This window comes from Fusarium proliferatum (genome assembly GCF_900067095.1).
Source record: "Fusarium proliferatum ET1 genome assembly, contig: FPRO_scaffold006, whole genome shotgun sequence".
In the NCBI taxonomy this organism is placed as follows: Eukaryota; Fungi; Ascomycota; class Sordariomycetes; order Hypocreales; family Nectriaceae; genus Fusarium; species Fusarium proliferatum.
In genome coordinates, this window is record NW_022194795.1 from 3179207 (window position 1) to 3200196 (window position 20990).

Below are 20990 nucleotides of genomic sequence, written 5' to 3' on the forward strand. Positions count from 1 at the left end.
CGTGGTTAAGCTGGAAGTCTATTCGAAGGATCAGGCGAATAAAATCCCTCACGGCACTCGGGCCCGTGCGTGCATAATTCTACTGCCCTAAACGACTATGATCTGCCGAGGCCTGTTAAGCTGAACCTCGTGCTCCCCCAATGTTATTCAGAGGCTTATCAAACTCGATCTCCACAAACTCATCCAAGTCTAGTGATGCCAGGTTCTCGATATCGTAAGCCTTGCGAAGCTTGTTCGTAGGCGGCAGAGTCGGGTCAAACAGGATAGGATCATCGCGCGGCGTAGACCCAACCAATCCTCCCAGCACGGTTTTCCAATCCCCACTAGCATTGATGGTGACTTTGCACTCAAACTCCTCCTCGTCGTTGTCCCTGTCGAGTAGAATCGCAAAGCGCATAAATCTCGGTGTGCCCGAAGCTACTAGCCTGTTCTCGAAAAGGCTCCACTGAGCACCCACTTGCTTGCCGTAGTCATTGCAGAGAAAACCACCTGCTACTCTGGCAGCGTCGTTTTTTGTTTGGCTGACCGTCTTCTCCCATTTGGCCGAGCTCTCGACGCTGAAGAACTGGCTGGCTCCAGCCGATAGTCCATAGCCGATAGTTTTGGATTCTTCGGCAGATGTTGCTAACAGGGAGACACTTCCATGAGGTGCGACCTTTGCTATCTGGGGTGCTGAGCCTCCTGGATTGCTGCTCTTAAACTCGAACTTGACTTGAGCTTCGCGGATACGCCGGGATTTCTTGGTTGTGTCGAGATGAAGATCATAGACAAGCAAGGTCGCGTTGTTTCCGTCTGGTGACAAGTAGCCATGGATGATCTCGCGTGAAAAGCACTGTACTTGAGTTATTCCTTGCCGCTCAGTGATTGTCGATCGTTGAAAGGGCGTCGCTGGGTTATTGCGGGTGTGAAACTCGTTGTTTTTCCCTGCGGATATATTGAGGCCGATGCTGATGGATGTTGCATCTAGTTGGGCGTCTACGTCGAAGAACTCAGTGGTTCCATCGCTGTAATCGTAGTAGTCTTCTTTCTCAGTATGGACCATTTTGCCAGGAGGCCATCTAATGCTTGATAAACCTCGGCATGGCGAGTCCAGCACTGCATTTTATGCTCATATTTGGTAGTGAGTCTCGTGGCTCGTAAATCTCCAAACTCTATTCGCAATACTAGCCGCATATGCTGACCGCATGGCCAGGTCCAAAGACCTTTTGCTATGAACATCCTTACAGGGCTGTACAATCCCTGGCAGCTTGAATGGAACCCGGTAGTGACGTGGCCCCTGCAAAGCGGAACCTAGAGGCCCTATCACACGCACCAGAATAGACCCTGGAGATTAGGGTGGGGTGTCGGTTTCAGAGTCCCTGGATTTTGCCTGAGTCAAAGCGTGACATGCCGAGAATTGAATTATCTGCTTGCTTGGTGTCGTTTATGATGGTTGGAAAAGGTTTGGGAAGTTCTCTAGGTCCCTGAACAACAAGCAAGATATCCAAGATGTCCTCAGCCCTGAAAATGAGCACGGCAATCCAGGATTACAAACCCCACAATGTAGAGCCAGATCATGACCTTGTCGAAGCAGACACAGACGCAGCGTCCAAAGTTGGCGATGTGTCTAGCGAAGACAGTGGCAGCGAGGATGAAGATGGGGATGAGGAGAGTGAGAAAGCCTCAGTGAAGGACATGCTCACTCAAGTCCTCAGAGAAATTCGCGATGGAGAACTCGACCTCACCGACAGTCAGAAACTGGCTGCTTTCGTGACCCATCGGGGACCAAACCTCGCCCGCCAGACTAGAGACAGAGACCAGCCGACAGCTCTTCACATCATGGCCAAGGAAGACAAAAAGTCACTTCCTAACCTGGATGAAAAAATGGAGCCCCTCATCAAATTCCTCTGCCAGCAGAAGAATTACCTCGAAATCAAAGACCGTTCGGGGTGCACATCACTGTTCCTTGCAATTGAGCAGCGAAAGAAACCACTAGTGCAGTGGATGTGCGAGGCTCATCCTGACATAAGCAGCATCATTTCCATCGTCGGAAGCAGGGGCATGAATTGTCTTCACATCGGCATTCACAAGAGGATCAAGTTCCTTGATCTACTCATAGAGAAAGCGAAGCCCGAGGTTTTGGCAGCAAAGGACGACAATGGGAACACCCCGCTTCATCTTGCTGTTGACTATAATAACTGCAAGAGAGAACAGCTACAGTATGTGAAGATGATGCTAGACAAGGGCGATCGGGCGATTTTTAACAGCAAAAACGGCGATTTCAATAAGGCAAATCTCTCTCCTTATAGGTGTCATAAAGAAAGTGTCAGAAAGGGTAGAAAGAAACTGGCAGAAGAAGCAGAGAAGCCTGGCAAAGAAGCAGAATCTGTTCCAAATCGTGGCATGTCGTCATCTGTGCCATCTATCTCATCGCCTAACAGCTCCATGCGACATGAGATGCGGGATAGCGTACGAGTCGATCACCGAACCAAGTATGGAGGCAGTATCACCATCCAGCCGTCTGTGCCCATTGCCTCACCGGCTCCAAGTATTGTTCCAGATGCTGGAGATGACAGCAAAAAGAAGACAACTGATGAATCAGGTACAAACAAGTCCAAGAAGGGCAAAAAGAGTGGCAGCAAATCAGATCCAGTGGATGAGACAATTGTGAAGGGAATTGAACGGTTGCTCAAGCTGCACTATTTGAGATCCCGGGATTGCACTGACGCTATGGAGATCCTGTATGGAAAGAATACACCCTCGGGTAAGTCTAAGATTTCCTCTGAATATTACTCATGGATTGAATTGTGTTTGACATGCCGTAGACAAGGAGCTTAGCTTTGACCTCTCTGGCATGATGCATCCAGATGAAACCCTCACTCAGAAGGGACTTACTAATCTTCTGCGCAACATCAATTTCGAGGACACTCTACAATACGTTTGGATCCCTAGAATCACGGTTGAGGAGCCACAGCAGAGTAAGTCGAGAACCTCCATGCGCAAACAAATGAAGCCCGTACCAGATGGGGCTGGGAGGTCGGACTTGGTGCATATATTCAACCAGCTCCGCAACAAGGGCGTTGAGACGGTCCTACGCGTGTTTGTACAAGACTCTGATCCCAATTCCCCATCGCACAGTGATGAGGCCATTGAGAAGGCGCTCCAAGGCATGGGCGTTGAGGTTTGGGACTGGAACAAGACAGACTTGTGCACCGAAGTCATTGTCAATGCCGCTCCGAAGGCACGTGAGATTCATCTCTATTGGAGCGGCAATAATGCTGTCCTCAGAGGCTGGAGCGAGCCTGGAGGGTTAGCAAAGTTAACCGAACTGGGGCTTGTCAAACTTCATATCCAGCAAGTGAGTCTTGCCTAGTTGTCATCATATGGCGGTATACTAACAGCAAAAGGGCCTTGAATCTTCCGTCCGAACTGAATACAATGTGAACGAGTTCCAGAACAGAATGAAGCTACTTTGTCCCAAACTCGAAGTCGAATTAGAGTGGCCAAATACGCATCGAAGACGAACTGACAAGACCCCAGCTCGCGCTGAAGAAGTCCCAGAGCATACTACCAAGCACGAGTGGATCCAGTGTATGACAGACTTCAGAAAGCTGGTCTTTGAAGCTGAGGCAAATTATCCCATGGCCCCTGGCACTAAGATCAGCGAGATGATCGGACCAATCCAGATTGCCATTATTGATGATGGAGTTGACATAAAGGATCTTGACTACGATTTTACCGGTGGTAGAAGCTTTTGCATACGTTCTGAGCATCGAGGTCTTCTCGATCCATATTACATGTCTCGAACTGGTCACGGAACTATCATGGCGAAGAATATCCATCTCATGTGTCCGCATGCATCTCTCTTCATATTGAGACTTGAGGATACTCCATCTGAAGATGGGACCAAGCTGAATATCACCGCCAGAAGTGCTGCAAAGGTATGTAAACTGGAACATGATGGACAACAGTAACTAACACCGATAGGCCATCCGTGCAGCGATAGTACAAGGAGTCCAAATCATTTCCATGTCATGGACCATCGACCCACCAAAGGATGACAGAGAAAGACAGGACCTCGAGAACGCCGTCATCGAGGCTGCCAACGCCAACATCCTCATGTTCTGCTCGGCGAGCGACAAGGGAGCCCACGACGTCCAAACATATCCCTCGAAAGCAGCAACAGGCAAGATCTTCACCATCGGCGCTGCAAACTCTTCAGGTGCAAGCGTAGACTACGTCGGTAATACCTCGGGTCTGAGCTACACTTTTCCCGGTGATAGAGTCGAAGTCGACAGCGGTCCAAACAGAAAAACTCCCCCGGAGATCGTGGACGGGTCATCTGTCGCGACTGCATTAGCAGCTGGTCTCGCAGCCCTGATTCTCTACTGCATCCAGGTTAGAGTATTCCTTGCTAAGGATTCTGAGAAGCAGAAGGCTCGTGAGGCTTATAGGAAGGTGAAACAGTATGATTGGATGGTAAAAGCATTTGATACTATTGAGACGACAAAGGAGAGTAATCACAAGTTCCTCAAGGTCTGGGAGGTATTCGGAAAATGTGTTGAGCAGAAAGATCAGACGCCACCAGGAGAATGGCTCCAGTTGGTGGCTGACGTTGGAACGAGGTTGTGTGCTAGGATTTACTAAGTATATGATATTGACTCACAAGATCAGCATATTTTAGATTGTAAAATATCTCAATGAGATCAATCTGCTCTGCTCTGTAATCCTAAGTGGGTACTAACGCTTAATTATCCTGATTAGGCAGGTCTAAATGCTGCGGCTCTCATACTGATCCTCGCCCACTAGCCCATAACTGGACAAGTAAGGCAAGGCTTTCTTCATTGGGCTAGAAGACACACCTCGAAGGCATCAATTAAGGTCCTATAAGGTGTTCTGAATCCCATGAGTCTCGATCGTATCGGCGATGCAGCCAATCGCTGTAGTCAGAAGAGTTGCCAAGAATGGTTTAGCTTGGGCTGTTGCTGACATGTGCGCTGCGCGCCTTAGTAAAGACATCCAATCCCAGAATCGACCAGACTAGACATACATAAATGCGGCCGAGACCTGCAGATACTCCATCCTCAATTATTTTTCACCTCAGACGCCTTCATCAGAGCTTACTTCACACATTGTATATCTTCTCTTCTTCAGACCCAACTGCCAACGCCATGCCAACCTTTCAAGAAATAGCAGCAGCTTCAGTGCAGTCGCGAAGCCGCATTCGTCATCACGTCTACCAAACACCTCTCATCCCTGCCAAGAAGGTCGGCCGCGATCTCAAAGCCAATGTCCTGTTCAAAGCTGAGAACTTTCAGCTCACGGGATCTTTCAAAGTCCGAGGCGCCATGTCCAAACTTTCAGCAGCAGGGCAAGGCCGATTGATCACTGCTTCATCCGGTAACCACGGCATCGGCTGCGCTTTGGCATCACAAACTCTATCCAAGGATCTCACTGTTGTCCTTCCAGAGATTGTTATTCCTGCCAAGCTAAATGCTATCAAATCATATGGCGTCGAAGTGATTCTGCATGGTGCTGAGGCTGGTCTCGCGGAGCAACATGCCCAGAAGCTTGCTGCCTCTGGTGATTATACTTACGTATCGCCATACAACGACCCTGATATCATTGCAGGCCAAGGTACAATTGGCCTTGAACTTCTTGAGCAGTGTGACCATATGGACAACATCTTCATCTCAATGGGGGGCGGAGGTCTTATCAGTGGCATCGGATCCATCCTCAAGGCAAACAATCCAAGCATCAAAGTCTTTGGTGTTTCAGCGGTCAACTCCAAAGCACTAGCGGAGTCGATGGCCGCAGGACACGTTGTCGAAACAGAACATCTTCCCACTTTGGCCGAGGCTGTTGCCGGTGGCATCGATGAGAACACCATAACACTTGGACTGGCAAATGCAGTTGTTGATGAACTTATTGACTGTAGTGAGGACGATATCAAGGAGGCATTGAAGGAGCTTGCTTGGTCTGAGAGCATGATTGTTGAAGGTTCCGCAGCTTTGGCTCTTGCTGGCTTCAACAAGGTCGCATCAAAACTAGCCGGGCAAACAAGTGTTGTGCTCCTCTGCGGGTCGAATTACGATCAATCCGCGGTCACCAAGATAATCTCTTCGCCCTAAACAAGCCAAATGAATGAATATTCAACTTTTATCGCAGCCTATCATTCGAGTTATCGTCATGCGTTAATGTTCATGGTCAGGACGACGATTACATATTTGCGTACGTAATTGTCCTCCTGGCGGTTTTCTCCTTGGTCCATCATCCTGGCGGAGTACATGTTAATATAATCTCATATCAAAACTAAACCCCTATAATAGATTAGACTTATCTTTGTCATCTTCTTGTAGCCAATTCAAAGTTTCTTAAAGCCTTAACTGTAAGTGTAAATAGCCCTGTATTATAGCATTAAACGCGCCAGGCAGTAGGAGACCGTTTGATGACAGAGAGAGCTAGGCTGGGTATGGAAACTGGGATGGGAGCAGTAATTCTATCTGGCCTGTGACAAGGGTGATGTGGAACGGGTTACGTGGACAATCCTTCAGAAACCCTCTGGTTGGCGATCTATACGCAGGCAACTAAAGTTTATTCAATCAGTTGCAAATTCAAATTTTATTTGCTCATGTGTAAACTTGATCGTAATTGGACTTAACAGAAAAATCATCATTTAGGAGCCCCTTTTTAGATAATCAGCCTATTGTTTGAACCATCAGGTGCCCTGACACAAATGAGCCAGTTATTAATATGGTGACACTTAAAAAGAGAATATTCTCTTTCCATCTCACTCCAACTAAGTGATATTTCCTATTCCAGTGAACAAAACACCCAAAATTAGGAGTCCGTCGGTCTGGTAAACACAAAATATGGGCATCTTCTCTCCTGTCAAGGTTACCGGCATGCCTGGATATCAGCGCCATTGGCTGATCATGGCCCTCTTCTTTGGTACCTCATCTCTGGTTCAATGGAGCAACTACACCATGTTGAAAAAGGATGGCATCACCTTCCTTGAGGGCACTATCTTACTCTGCTCCTTCATTTGCACGTTTCAGCCCATTGTCGGTTCTTGGAATGCCGTCATTGGTCTCTTGGTCATGGCTTTTGGCAATGCAGAAAAGTCCGTATATCCTTACTTCGACGCCAAAGCACCCCTCCCAGAACTCAGGTCCAGAACAGCCCTGGTTGTCTTCATGCGCAATGAAGACCCAACCTCAATATTTGACCGCGTCCTCGAGATGCACAAGAGCTTGTCTCAGATAGGCCGCCTTCAACACTTCAGGTTTGTCTTGCTCAGCGATACGACTCTCCCGGAGGTGATGTGCCTGGAGGACGAAGGCTTCGCGCGCCTCAAAGACTATATCAGCATAGGCACTTATCAAACCCCCTTTCACCGCCGCCGCAGCAAGAACATTGGTTACAAGGGTGGAAATATGTATGACTACGCCGAAAATCACAGCAAAGGCGACGAGTTTTTTGTTCTACTCGACTCGGACAGCGTTATGTCCGGAGACGTGCTGGTTCGTATAGTATCTAGCATGGAGAAGTTCCCTCAAATAGGCATACTCCAGACTGCGTTGACTGGAACGCCAGCAGTGAGTGCTTTTGCACGTCTCATGCAATTCGGCAGCCGCTATTACCTACCCGTCAACTGCCTCGGTCTTAGCTGGTGGACCAACGACTGTGCGCTTTTCTGGGGTCATAACGCAATTATCCGCACCAGGGCTTTCCTGGAGCATTGCAAGCTGCCGGTCCTCCCGGGAAAGCCGCCCCTTGCAGGACACATTATGAGCCACGATATTGTGGAAGCCATATTCATGCACCGCGCTGGCTACGAGTGCCGGCTACTGCCGATTCCAACTGAGAGTTACGAAGCGTTTCCGCCGACTTTGATTGATGCCATGAATAGGCATGACCGATGGTCTCAGGGAGATATGCAATATGTTTTCCTGCTCAAGGAGCCAGGACTCAGCCTCATCAATCGCTTCCAGGTGTGTCGGATTCTTGCCAAGTGTCTGAGTCCGATGGCTTGGTTTATCATGACTTTAGCTTTCAATATCAGATTGCGAGTAGGAACCCCTGGTGCCTCCGGAGTTGGCGTTACTGTTCTCTCGCAATGGCTCTTTCTCAAACTCTTACCCAACACTGCCGCTCTTTTCACTGTTGTGGCAACACCTTTCGAAATCAAGCGCTATGGTGGCATCTTGCGCTTTGTCACCTCCGTCGTCCTAGAGCATCTCATTACGTCAATCGTCTCAACTGCGGTTACTGTCAGCACGACCTGGTTTCTCTGTGGCTTGCTTCGGGGCATATCCATCAAATGGGACGCCCAAAATCGCGATCGACTTGGCCTCAGCTGGCGTCATACATTTCGAGTCTTCTGGGTGGAAAACCTGATCGGCCTCGGAGTTATCTGGCTAATGATTACCCAAAATACATCACACAGGCTTCTGTCCTTGATCATTAGCCTCCTTTTTCTAGTTCCCGTTACGGTACTTACCGCGTCGCCACGACTCAGTTGTCTTATTACCCGCCTGCGCCTATTCACAACTCCTGATGAGAATCCAGTATCGCCAGTGCTGTCCCGACTAGTAGCGCCGGGAATTACTACTATATACAAGGATAAAGCAAAAACAATGGGAAAAGCTTTATGATAGTTTAATGCTCTAGGCATGTTTTATTATAGACTACATTCCAAGCTAGCCCTACCATACGCATCGTGTGGAAAGCCTAACTGGCTCTATGAATATGCATGTTGGTTCAGCTCATTTCCGAAATACTGGCGAATGTATTCAAGTGAGGGCTGTTTAAGCCCTCTTTTCCGTGGAACATCATTCACTATCCTCTCAACTTAGCTACAAATAATCTTCACTTGCAATGCCTGTCTACGACCCTTGTCACGATGCTATTTGCGACATTTCCCCGAAGACAGAAACCATCCAACCTGAACGGGAAACTGCCTTTAAAATATCTTAATTTAATTAACTTTTAAAAAGGCACTTATATCTCCTTTAGTATAGTTATTACCCCCTTATGCTTCACTGCAATTTACTATCTTTAGACTTCTTTACTACTACTTTAAACTAAATCCACAGGGATATACTTAGTCCAGTCACCCTTAGCTGCAAGGAAGTCAAGCGGCTCCATATGTTCTACTGCACCTCCATAAGGGAGACTGACATAGTATCCCAGAAAGCGCTGAATATCCTTAGGGAGCGTTTCGACAATCTCATATGGTATGGCCAAATATTGATTCTCTTCCTGGCGGCACCATCCTGGCGTGGTGAAAGCGCTGAGCAACAAACTAGCCTCGTTCGTGGTGTTTGGCTTCTGGCCGTAGAAGACAGACCCTAGACTGAAGATTGTGAGAATGAGTCTTGAGAATATCTAAAAGCTATAAATAAACTCACCAAAGAACAGCATCCCCTTTCTTCAACTCGATTTGAGTCTCATCAGCAGGAGTGGGATCTCGAGTGTCCTTCCACATGTTGGAGCCGATAACAGCCCGAATAGCACCGTTATCTTTGGTGATGTCAGTCGCTGCATACGCGATACCAAAATCGGTTTCGCGTTTGGCGGGATGGATGGTATGATGACAATCGTCCTGACGACGAAGCCCCCAGCCAGCAGATCCTGGCTTAGAGAACAAAGCGGATGTAAAAGATACTTGAGGCTCGGCAGTAGAAACGGTTCTTTCTTCGGAATAGTAAATTGTGCATGTATCAGTGAGAAGGCGTTTCGTAAGGTCGATGAAGAGGTCATTCATCAAAAGATCGGTGGCAAAGGTTCGACTCTTGCCGATCAGACCAAAGGTTTGACCATCAGCCAACGGTCCTATCTCTTGGAGAACGGAGTCTAATGTCGCAGCCTTGGCTGCACCTTCAACAACGACAATGCCATCTGCCTTGAGTGTCTGGAGGACATCGTGGGCTTGAGCTGAAGCGGCGAGTCTCTTAACAGAAGACATAGTGGTGGTGGATATGAGCGATAGGCAAAAGAGGAACAAGATGGCTTTGATGTATCAAGTGTTTGGTGGTAATGTCCTTATAGACCTGGGTATTCGGGCTACTTATGCTTCCGTGGTGCTTCAGGTATTTAGATATGAAAGAGATGGTCGTCAACTTGTACATCATATTGGCTATCCTCGGAAATGCTGTGACATTCCCTAAAGGCCGGCCGAAAGCCGCAAGCCCTTGGATAAGATAAGCCCAGGCCCAGCCCCACTGCGATAAGATCTTCAGTGTGGCTTTTACAACTGATAGCATTAGTGTTACCGTTTTGGGAACAATTAACGCTATCAACTCTTTTAGCTCGTTTCGTGTTTTGGTTTCTGATCCATATTCGGTGTGATTAGAATAATATATGCAGTGATGTGCATATATACCAGTTTTATCAACCAAATTATACCATTCATTTAAAGCAACAATTACAGCAACTAGAGTTCCCTTACACCTGCAACTAAGCTTTCTTCCATTGTACTTTGAGCCTTTCGCCAAAATGCCCAACCCTACTCATCAGCGGAACAACCCGGAAATCACGGCGTTGCCAGCCACGGCCCCCATTGAAGAAATTGTCAGCGTAATTCGCAGAGACGGGGGCATCATCATCAAGAATTTCATCAAGCCAGAAGAGGCAGATCGAATCCAGGCAGAGGCCGACCCTCACTATCAGAAGGTTGGCAAGTATGAGGGCACCCTGTTCCCTCCTACTGACCCGCCTCTGAGGTCAGTACTCCACATCTTGTTCAAGTCTTCTTTTCCTTCGGTGAGTGATTAATAAAATTGAGTGTACAGTGGCTTCGCAGGAAAGTCTCCAACATTTGCCCACAAAGCTATCAACCATCCTGTCTATCGAGAGGCATCAAAGCTTTTACTAAAGGAAGAGTCGTAAGAATAGTGTCCCTTTCAAGTTTGAAGCTTTCATCTAATCAACGAGACCCATAGTTACCCTTTCCGTGATGGCAAGCGATACAAGTGTGTGTCTAACCCCGTCTTGGCCGTATCGGAAGCCTTCTCTCGCGGTCGATCCAAGGCTCAGCCCCTCCACCGGGACGACATGGCTCAACACTTTGACCATGTCGAAGGTAGCGGGGAGAGTTCTCTGCTAGGGTTGCTTGTTGCAGGCACTGTACGTATTGGCACTATTTCTTCTTCCGATCAGCGTGCTGACCTAACCGCAGAAATGCACTTTTGAGAATGGAGCTACTCAAATCATTGTCGGCTCCCACTTCTGGCCCGAAGCCTCCATCTCAGGACCTGCCGATAGGTCTATGTGCTCCACGGCCGAGATGGAGAAGGGCGATGCCGTTATGATCATCGGTAGCGTGTGGCATGGTGCTGGAGCTAACATTACCGACGAGCGACGCAACATCTTTTCTTGTCATATGGTGCGTGGCTCATACCGGGCGGACGAGAACCAGTACTTGGCTATTCCTCGTGAGGTCATCAAGGACTACGATCCCGAGGTACAGTCGTTGTTGGGTTACTCGGTTAGTCACCCAAACTGTGGTCATGTGAATATGAGAGATCCGATCGTCACGCTGGGCAGTAATGAAGACCCTTTCGGATACGGGAGCATTGAAGGGCAGGTTGTAGCCTAGACACACAAGACACCTTTATCTTTTATACTAGATCTACCTTAAATTGAAATTGGGTACATTGTTTTTATATATATTGCAATACCAGGATTACGCTCGGGTGACAGAAGGACTTTGCTTTAAATTCCCTCTCTAAGAAGACATCTTCTCCTTTGCTGTCAGACTATTTACCTGCGAGGAGTATTTTATATGAATATTTATCTTCTTGATCTCGTAATATCTCTTTAAGTTATACTAAGCTCGTATAACAAAGGTTCACCTTGTAGGCCGTAGTCAAGCCGTAGTAGACAAAAACAACGATTAACTCATAGTCCAGGCCAGTTATACATAATTAGCTTTAAATGAAGGTATTTTAATTTTTTCACTATATGGTATCGCGACCACATGTAACTCCGTGAGAGTGACAATTCAAGCTTGCCCTTATTGTACCTTCGACCACTTTTGCAACAAGTCCGACGGCATGTATGTAATCGGCTGAGGGCTTTGTGAAGGCTTTGAGATGCAGGTTTGTTCTTACGTGGGTCTCCAGATCTTATACTAGCCATATTTTGTTCAATGCGGTTCCTCGCAATCGCTTGTTTTGTCAAGGTATTGGTTACTCTCACTCTCTGTTAACCATGGCATACAAGCAGTCAACATAATGCTGCAGGAAGTACTACTGAATGCCGATGGGTCTAGCAATGAATGTGGGGCAACATTCTATGCGGGGTTTACTGATAAACCCAGATCTAACTATAATTCACCTAACGTTAGCCTTCGATAACGTAGTTCAAGCTAACAGGCAAGCCTACTTCATGCTTATCTAGAAGGATCTGTCCAATTAAGAGCTATAATGTCTACAAGCGTTATCTCTCCTGGTTCTTATCTCTTTCATATTGAGCTGATATCACCTAGAGGACTTTCATTGATAGCACTATGATGTCCTGTCTTGGATTAGTCCGCTGTCCACAACCGAATTGCTCAACAATCAGTCAACCGAACCGCATTTTGTGCCGCTTTGAATTACGGAATGTACATCCCATAGTGAGTATAGGATACCAGATGACTTTAGCGTATCACAGAGCCTCTTTAGAAAGGTAGAGGATGATAGTGATACTACAACAACCTGCAATGCAGATAAAGCCTCTTTCATGAATTAACAGAACCTGGATAAAGATTAATACTTAAGAGGGTTGCCGCAGCTCCCAAGTATCTCACAGTCATTCCATAACTCATCTCAACCATTCATTATGGCTACTCAGATCAATTCCTCTCAAGGTCAACACCTTCCGCACACCTTTGGCCTGTGGAGCGGCATAAGTATAGGATGGCTTACCATCAATTCCTTCGGTGGAATATCCTTTATCTTGTTCATCAGTCTCTCAGCTGGTGGTCTTCCTACTCTCATCTATGGCTAGTAAGTCTAGAAGCCCTCGCGTACATCACCTTTTATGTCGATGTTGATACAAACCTGTTTTAAAGCACGGCGTCAAGTCTTTGCGTCATGTGTATCATGCTCGTCTTCGCGCAATGTTCTGCAAGGTTCGCTACTGCTGGTATGTCGGCCACCCACAGCTTATCAACCGTACTGACTTTTGCCAGGCGGCGCTTATCACTATGCCGTCTTTCTGACCCCTGAAAAGTACAAGCGACAGGTTGCCTATCCTCTCGGCTGGCTGAACTATGCTGGCTGGGTCCTGACTCACGCGGCCTGCTGTGCTGTTACTGCCACCTTGTTTCTCGGACTGATCAATCTCTGCGACGCGGACTTTGACGTGACTGTTCGATGGCGTCTGTTTGTCGCATACATGATTGTTGCAATGGGCTGTTGGCTCGTTAACCTCTTTGGACTGAGGGGTATTCCCACGCTGGAGAATATTGGCTGTGAGTATAAGCATCGCTGCAAGCCCCCATACATAGATTTGCTGACTTGTATAGGCTGGGCAACCGCGATTGGTTTCGTGGCTTTCTCTGTGCTGCTTCTTGTCAAGGCTCCAAAAGCTTCCGCAAGTTTCGTCTTTGTAGAAACGAGCAACAGAACTGGGTTCGTGTCAGATGACAATGCGTTCGTCATCCAACTCGCTAATCAAGTGGTGACTAGATACTCTTCTACGGGATTCGCTGTCCTACTCGGACTGATGAATAGTTTCTCAACTCTGATGGGTCTCGATGGGCCAGCGCATCTGGCTGAGGAGATTCCACAGCCTAAGCGGTTTCTCCCCCGCATCATGATCATCGTCATCCTCAGTCAATTTGCAATTGGTCTTGTTTGGATTCTTGTCCTTGGCTTTTCTGTCAAAGACTTGGATGCTATTGTTGCAACATCTACTGGGTGAGAGTAATACCTTGTTCCTGCTGGATACTGCTAACACGCTGCAGAGTCCCCGTGCTCGAAATCATTCGACTCGCCACTGGCAGCCGGGCAGCAGCAATAGTGTTTTGTTGCATTCTACTCGTGAACATGGTCGCATCATCTCTCGGTTCGGCCATTACGATGAGTCGTCAAGGTTATGCATTCGCCCGAGATAATGGTCTCTTCTGGAATGACAAGTATGGATTGAACGAGTTCCATCCTCACAGAATATCCACAGCTGACATTTCACAAGGCTGGTGCACTTATCTCCCCACACAAACCTTCCTGTGTGGTCGATCAACCTCTCATGTGTGATCGTGTTTGCTATTGGTCTAATGTGAGATAGAAGGCGTTCAACGTTAAAGCCTCCCTAACGCATCCTAGTTATCTTTTCTCGCTCACCGCATTCAACGCAATAATCGGTGCACAAGCTGTTTGCCAGATCATTAGCTTCGGTATGAGTCCCTGTTTCGTTCTTGGTTCTTTTGTTGATATAATAAAGGGTTTCCCGCACTTATCCTTCTGTTAACCAAAAGATCAATGCTCCTTCCAAGTCCCCGCTGGGATTTTGGAGGTTGGTCAAATCCGGTATACATTGTTGCTATTCTATACTCTGTCCTTGTTATCATCGTGGCATTCGTGGGTCCCTGTCCTATTCCTGATGCTCATTCTGGAGGCTAACAGCGCGCTAGATCCCGCAAACCCATCCTGTGACTGCCGATACTATGAACTATACCGTCTTGATCATGACATGTTTGGCTGTTGCAATGATTGCTGGGTGGCTGCTCGAGGGCCGCGGCAAGTTCTCCCCTCTCAACAACGTTGATATAGATTCAGATATCCAGGTCATTGAGGGCTTGGAAGAAGATGTCGAGCAATGCGTCCAGGACAAGCGACAAAAGGCTCACGTCAAAGCCCACGACCAGGCTGCATAGTTCTGATGGAGTAACTTATACTTTAGACTGAAGTTTGGAGTAATATGTACTTAAATATGGTATATCGGCCGGATCGGTAATAGGCCGGCCCTTTCTAGCCTCTATAATACACTTTTCAATGTAGTTCTGAAACAGTGCTCTCCCACGTATATAAAACCATTTTGCGCCTGTATTCACAGAATGAAAGTTACCCTAGTAAATAACTAAAGATTTAATATCTGATTTTTCTAATAAGTCAAGTTGTCAGTCTCTGAAAAGTTTTCTGAAGAATAGAAAGATAATCAACAACCACTTGCCAAAATATCCTGTTTAGTCGTCTTAGTATTAGTACCTTCTATCCGTTATGTTAAGTTTAATAGCCACTTTTTTAGATATATAATCTCCGCCTACTCGTAAATATCTATTCCTTCAGTTTAACCACAATTACATCTTCATCCATAGCTATAGGTCCCCTCAATTATGGATGAAATTCTTCGATGCTCCCCTTTCCTCTTATTCCTTCAGTCACTAACCAACGATCTCCAACGGCGACGCATATCATATATTGTTATCTGCTACACATTGTAGCACTCCTGGCCAGGCCTCAGTGGCAAGAATAGTTGCCAAGCAATGGCCAGCCTGATGCCAGTGACTGCAAGGTAGAACAGTATACAAACTTATAATCTGCATGGCAAGTGGTTCAATTAATTTTCAATGTACAGAATTTATTTCGGCGCGCCAAGTCTACTTCTAGAGCGAACTCACATTTTGGCATTGTAATCTTTCGTCATCCGTTTTCCTATAAGGTCCCTATCTGATAAGTAGACGGGCCTGGTAGGGTTGTAATGCAGGTTGTCTATTTTGTGGGGAAGTGTTACCTACTGTACAGCATGCCTGAATTATCAGCTAAACCTAAATCGGCAATCCTAAGCTCGGCTACTGTGAGCAAGATAGGAGAATGGATCCTCGGGCTTGCCTAGCTCTATCTTACAGACCCGATCTTGCCTTCGTCGCTAGATATTTAATATGTGGCATAACTCTGGCTATTGATGAGAGGCCCTGAATAACTAGACTATTTTGTTGCAATAAACTAGCACTTATTATTGTCCGCCCCCAGACAACCTTTGGCGTATCGTTTCCATACAAACAATCCCCGAACTTAAGCTACTGCTCAATTATGGCTGCTACCTACACTTTATCTGCACATCTCGCGAGGATTATCACTGCATCATGGAGCGAAAAATGCTCGCAAGTCAAGGCCCCGCCTCCGAACGCGGTTTCGCCAGTTAACCTAATGTCATTTCATCCATTGAATTCACCAAATGGCAAATACAATGTCAATGACAGCCTGAATAAAAAACTGAAAACCGCTTAAGTACATGTGGCGTTGGTTGAATACAAGGTCTTTCCTCTAAGGATTAAGAAAGGTCGCCCATATGGTATTATTCCTGTCTCTGGGATGGTTGATGAAAATGGAAAAGCATTGTAATTACAAGGAGTTCAAATTTTCCAGACAATTGACTTTATGAATTTATCTTTAATCTTGGCCCTCGCTTTGGATTTATTCTTAGCTCTCTTTAGTCATTCCTATCTATGTTTGTGTTACATATAATCGATAATGATTGCTAAAGATTCCTCTTTCATATACTACTAATTTCTAATCTTATGCTCGTCCATCAGATCATTCAAGTTCGGTCTCATTCGATTCCCAGCCTTCCTTGTCCTCTTTGTTTATTCTCACCATTGTTAAGTCCATCAGTAGCGCAATGACAGACAAACCAGCTCCGAACCATAATGCGGACCGAAACCCCAGCACTTCGCCAGCATGACTCTTCGCTATGTTTGTCTCGATCGTGCCGGCAAAACCAAGACCTAAGCTGTTGCCGTAGAGGTTAAGCGTCCCGATCAAACTAGCAGCTGGCCCCTGCTCCTTCTTACCCACACTGCTGCTGGCAATAACCTGTGCAGCAACATATACAAAATCAGGGCAGAAGCTACCGAATACAGTTGACGGGAAAACCTGTGCCCAGTAACTCTGTTGTTCTGGCATTGTAGCCAACAAAATAGTGGCTGTCAGCGAGGTGACACATCCGATGGCAAGGATCCATTGTGCCTCGAGCCGGGGGATCAACCACGCGGCCAAAATGACGGCACAGGATGCCCCTAGTCCATAAGGGATCCAGCCGACAGCGACGTTGAGGACGGACCATCCTCGTATCAATTGCTGCCATGCTACCATGTACCAAAGTGTGATACCAACGGCCATGTAAATGAATAAGACAACGACCGTGAGGGCCTTGAAGCTTCTGCCGCGAAAGATGGAAGGGGGCATGATAGGTTCATCGGCCCATTTACCCTCCCAAAAGAAGAAAATCACCATCAGCACAACCGAGGCGATCAGCATCGCAATAACATATGGAGTCTCCCATCCATCAGCTGGTGCTTGACTTTAAAGTCAGTTAGCAAAGTGCCATGCTGCTTGGGGGAGAGAGGAAGGGGAAACGCACTTCCAGGCCAAAGAGAATAATAGAAGAGCTCCCAAGCCGGTAATGATGCCAATGCAATCAATGTTACCGCCTTTGTCAGCGGGCTCCTCAGGAGGTAGAACAAAGAAAAGCCCAGAGAAACAAATAGCCCCAAGAGATGCCCTAGGATCCAGTCAGCGGTGTCCAAGGTGCTAAAAGTGAGAGTACGACAAACATACACAGAGATAAAATGCCACTTCCATTCTGAATACTCGAGAAAGGCTCCAATCATCAGCGCTCCGATGCCAGCTCCAACTGGAGGCGATGCCGCAAATATGGCCAGCGTGAAGTTGCGCACTTTGCCAGGAGGAACCATAATAGTAAGGGTAGCAACTGCATTGGGCATCAAGATACCGCCACCAACACCAGTAAGAGCGCGGATTGCAATAAACGAGTTATAAGTGTTACAAAAGGCGTTGGCAATGGAGAAAGTGACAATAATAATGCCCCCAAGAAGAAGCAGCTTCTGGTGACCGTAAACGGCGCCGAGACGACCACTGATGAGGACGAAAGCGCTCTGCGTAAGGCTGGAGTAGATAAGTCAGTCTCTTTGTCGAGTAGATTCCGTGGCGAAGTATGACGGATCAACGTACGAATAAGCTGCAGCCATCCAGTTGGCCTGCCCTGGACCTACGGGCTTCCCCAGAATCTTGCTAAGCTCGTAACCCCCAGCTACGGTCGAGAACATGGAGATAAACTTGGGACAGTAATGTTAGCAATACTCCGCCACGAAACATGAGTACAGGCTATCTGGAGGCTCTTACCTGCGTCAAATTACATATCAGTATCAGGAATGTGATCAGATATTGTTTGGTCTTGCTGGTCTTGATCGTCGATGCCACGCGTGAGAGCTCTGGTAATTGCTGAGAGTCCCCAGCAGCTTCAATCTGGCTGATGACAGATGAGATGCCTCCGGGCTGATTCATTGATTTCATTGTGACGAGCAATCGTTGGAAAGCAAACCCAGGCAAATTCTCTTCGTTTAATCTTTTTGAATGAGGTTTAAAATCTGCTCTTACCCATCTCTCATGCTCCTAGAAGAGTACGCATCTCGGAATCTGGCTTAGTAGTTCCGTGAATCTATTCCCAAAAGGGCTTAATCAAGCGAGCCTAAGTTTGCCTATTATGGAAGCGGGCGGATACCTGATAAGCAGCATACGTACATTTATCTCTCCCCTCTCCTGATAAGCCTTCATCACCTATCAACTCTCCTTTGCGTTGCAAAGAACATCGCTGCAAATAGCCTCGGGATCATGGGCCAAAAACGGTCGAGAAATGGTGTGTAATTTTCATCTGGTCTTGTCAATGCTTTGGTTCTACTAGCTAATACGGGACCTTTCTTCTACAAGGGTGTTGGACATGCCGCCGGCGTCACCAAAAATGCGACGAAACGAGGCCGGAGTGCTTAAACTGTCGTATACGAGGAGCTACCTGCGGTGGCTATGATATCCAGCTGGATGACTTTTCTATACATCGCAATGGCCAGATGGTATCAAAAGTCATGAGAACTGGCCCTCGTCGGCAAAACAAAGCTGCTAAACCGCAAGGACCACGGTCAGAGGTCGGCCGACATGAAAGAGATAGGACAGCAGACTTGGATACTGCCGCAATGTCGATTGATGACAATTTGATATCGTCTAGTGAATCTCAGCTCCATACTGACGACAGTTTCGCGGGCATAAAGGACTCGGTAAAAATCTCCCAATTGACCATGAATCAAAATATCATCTCGCTCACAAACAAGGCTGCGGTTGTCATGCAGCATCCCACTACAAGCCTATCTCCAAGCTCTGCCGATCAGAACTTTGATGATTGTCATACACCAGAATCAGCATCGCCCGCGGCTCATGAGATGAGCCATGACACGGAGATATCGGACCAGAATAACAAAGGCTTAGCGGCATGCAGCGCCGAGGTTTTGGATCTACAGAACCACGTCACTCTAGCCTCCGCCTCATCGGGTGCAGAGGCAGAAGTCACTGTGTTGCCTGCCGATTGCGGACCTGAAGATTTCTTCATCGATGATGCCATATCAGACTCCTGGCTGCATCTTGAGGACAGCAACGACGAGGAATCCTCAGAGGCTAGAATCACCGTGGAATCGGAGACCGTCAATCGTATCTTGTCACGGATAACCGATATTTCGACTCTGCCGTCCTCAATCCCTGATCCTTTCGACGACTATCTGTTCTGTCACTGTAATACTGATTCTGTCTAGATTCTCAATAAGCTCAGCTGACAGTTGGATGACAGACATTCAGAACCTTTCTCTCTGCCTTTACCCCATGAGGCCAGATTGCAACCCGTACCGTGAAATTTATGGCGACCTTGCAGTCAGTTCTCGACCGCTACGAAGCACAATACTATTTGCCTCCGCATCACACCTAGCAAACCTGGGGAGATTGCCCAAATTCGCCGTTCAGCCATACCGCAAGGCCATGAGAGTGGCGTTCCGAGAGGGTATAGCCACAGACACCGACCTCGAAGGACTCGCCGCTACAGCCCTACTGTCGGTAATATTTGATGTACAAAAGCAACACACCAAGCCCCTGGCATATATGCTTGATGGCTAATGGAAACAGGTCATTGATACTGGCTTGGACACTTGGAGTACGAGACTTCTTGGGTGCCGCCGTCTACTTAAAAACGCCACGGACAAATTGAATGGAACCAATGGACGGTTCCTGCAGTGCATGATCGTTCAATACAATTGGGCTGCTACTATGAGTCGCACACTTCTGAGGGATGTTGTATCTCCGGAGGTGCTTGACGAAATTGGGACCGTCATCCATGGTTAGTAACTTTCGCTGCTTTGACTGTATCCCCCGCTGACAGTACATCTCTTCATAGTCCCTGGCCCAGATCCGAAGGCTGAAAGCACGCAAGGGGCCAGAATACAGTCCCTCTGGTGGCATAATCTCCCTGATCATGCTATGCACCTCATGTTCCGTGAGGTGACGGATCTCGCTGCCCAAGTGCATCAGATGAAAGCATCTCGCAACTCAGTCGACGACACTCTCAAACTTATGGCTCGAGCCGGCGAGCTCGTTCGGAGCCTGGAAAACTGGACCCCGGACGTGTCGATCGTTGATCAAGAGCACATGGATTCCGTCGAGCATTTTAACACCATATGGCAGCTTGGATTACTTTGCTTCATCCACCACGAAATTTACACCCTCGATTCCAGCGACCCTCGCATCCAGAACTACGTAGCCATGGCTAGCGAACCTCTCCGGAAACTCTCATGGCTACAGGCCTGTCTCTTCCCTCTTTTCATGCTCGCGATACATGCTCAAACATCTGAGTCACGGTCCACGATCGAAGAGTCCCTCAGCATGATGCATACTTCCCTAGCTTTTCAGACTCCGCTTACCTTACTTCTCTCTCTAAAGAAGTTTTGGAGCCATTTGGATACATATGGAACTGCTACCTCTAGATGGCGAGATCTATTCAGGAACACAACTCGGGAGTTTAATATCTTATTATAAAATTATAAAATATATAATTAAAAATATACTACAGTTAACTTTTATAATTAAATAGACTTGAATTATTAAAATATTGCCTATCTTATCATCCGCATTGTAGAGGCTGTACTGGTCTCCCAGCCTAATCCGTTCCTGTGTAACTTGGTAAGACAA

The 20990-nt window shown here is 47.2% G+C and overlaps 9 protein-coding genes across 9 annotated transcripts; 6 read left to right on the top strand and 3 right to left on the bottom strand.

Annotated features, from left to right (window-relative positions):
• Nucleotides 1-115: 115 nt before the first annotated feature.
• On the bottom strand, nt 116-1042 carry FPRO_10153 (uncharacterized protein; the record flags this gene model as incomplete). Its single annotated transcript, XM_031233623.1, has 1 exon — nt 116-1042. The coding sequence occupies one exon, from the start codon at nt 1040-1042 to the stop codon at nt 116-118; it is 927 nt and encodes a 308-aa protein (XP_031083441.1).
• A 446-nt stretch (nt 1043-1488) lies between these two features.
• On the top strand, nt 1489-4626 carry FPRO_10154 (uncharacterized protein; the record flags this gene model as incomplete). Its single annotated transcript, XM_031233624.1, has 4 exons — nt 1489-2743; nt 2805-3337; nt 3387-3920; nt 3967-4626. The coding sequence occupies 4 exons, from the start codon at nt 1489-1491 to the stop codon at nt 4624-4626; spliced, it is 2982 nt and encodes a 993-aa protein (XP_031083442.1).
• Nucleotides 4627-5150: 524 nt separating this feature from the next.
• Nucleotides 5151-6110, top strand: FPRO_10155 (uncharacterized protein; the record flags this gene model as incomplete). Its single annotated transcript, XM_031233625.1, has 1 exon — nt 5151-6110. The coding sequence occupies one exon, from the start codon at nt 5151-5153 to the stop codon at nt 6108-6110; it is 960 nt and encodes a 319-aa protein (XP_031083443.1).
• A 741-nt stretch (nt 6111-6851) lies between these two features.
• On the top strand, nt 6852-8636 carry FPRO_10156 (uncharacterized protein; the record flags this gene model as incomplete). The annotated part of the gene is made up of 1 exon (XM_031233626.1): nt 6852-8636. The coding sequence occupies one exon, from the start codon at nt 6852-6854 to the stop codon at nt 8634-8636; it is 1785 nt and encodes a 594-aa protein (XP_031083444.1).
• A 424-nt stretch (nt 8637-9060) lies between these two features.
• On the bottom strand, nt 9061-9949 carry FPRO_10157 (uncharacterized protein; the record flags this gene model as incomplete). Its single annotated transcript, XM_031233627.1, has 2 exons — nt 9061-9337; nt 9393-9949. The coding sequence occupies 2 exons, from the start codon at nt 9947-9949 to the stop codon at nt 9061-9063; spliced, it is 834 nt and encodes a 277-aa protein (XP_031083445.1).
• Nucleotides 9950-10479: 530 nt separating this feature from the next.
• Nucleotides 10480-11581, top strand: FPRO_10158 (uncharacterized protein; the record flags this gene model as incomplete). Its single annotated transcript, XM_031233629.1, has 4 exons — nt 10480-10706; nt 10776-10868; nt 10926-11109; nt 11162-11581. 4 exons carry the CDS (start codon nt 10480-10482, stop codon nt 11579-11581), a joined length of 924 nt encoding a protein of 307 aa, XP_031083446.1.
• Nucleotides 11582-12807: 1226 nt separating this feature from the next.
• On the top strand, nt 12808-14845 carry FPRO_10159 (uncharacterized protein; the record flags this gene model as incomplete). Its single annotated transcript, XM_031233630.1, has 10 exons — nt 12808-12974; nt 13040-13113; nt 13160-13441; nt 13496-13601; nt 13659-13889; nt 13937-14107; nt 14164-14247; nt 14295-14365; nt 14413-14549; nt 14603-14845. 10 exons carry the CDS (start codon nt 12808-12810, stop codon nt 14843-14845), a joined length of 1566 nt encoding a protein of 521 aa, XP_031083447.1.
• A 1660-nt stretch (nt 14846-16505) lies between these two features.
• Nucleotides 16506-18284, bottom strand: FPRO_10160 (uncharacterized protein; the record flags this gene model as incomplete). Its single annotated transcript, XM_031233631.1, has 5 exons — nt 16506-17271; nt 17332-17472; nt 17529-17876; nt 17943-18046; nt 18114-18284. 5 exons carry the CDS (start codon nt 18282-18284, stop codon nt 16506-16508), a joined length of 1530 nt encoding a protein of 509 aa, XP_031083448.1.
• Nucleotides 18285-18958: 674 nt separating this feature from the next.
• On the top strand, nt 18959-20837 carry FPRO_10161 (uncharacterized protein; the record flags this gene model as incomplete). Its single annotated transcript, XM_031233632.1, has 4 exons — nt 18959-19547; nt 19603-19874; nt 19932-20142; nt 20200-20837. 4 exons carry the CDS (start codon nt 18959-18961, stop codon nt 20835-20837), a joined length of 1710 nt encoding a protein of 569 aa, XP_031083449.1.
• Between the last annotated feature and the right edge of the window lie 153 nt (nt 20838-20990).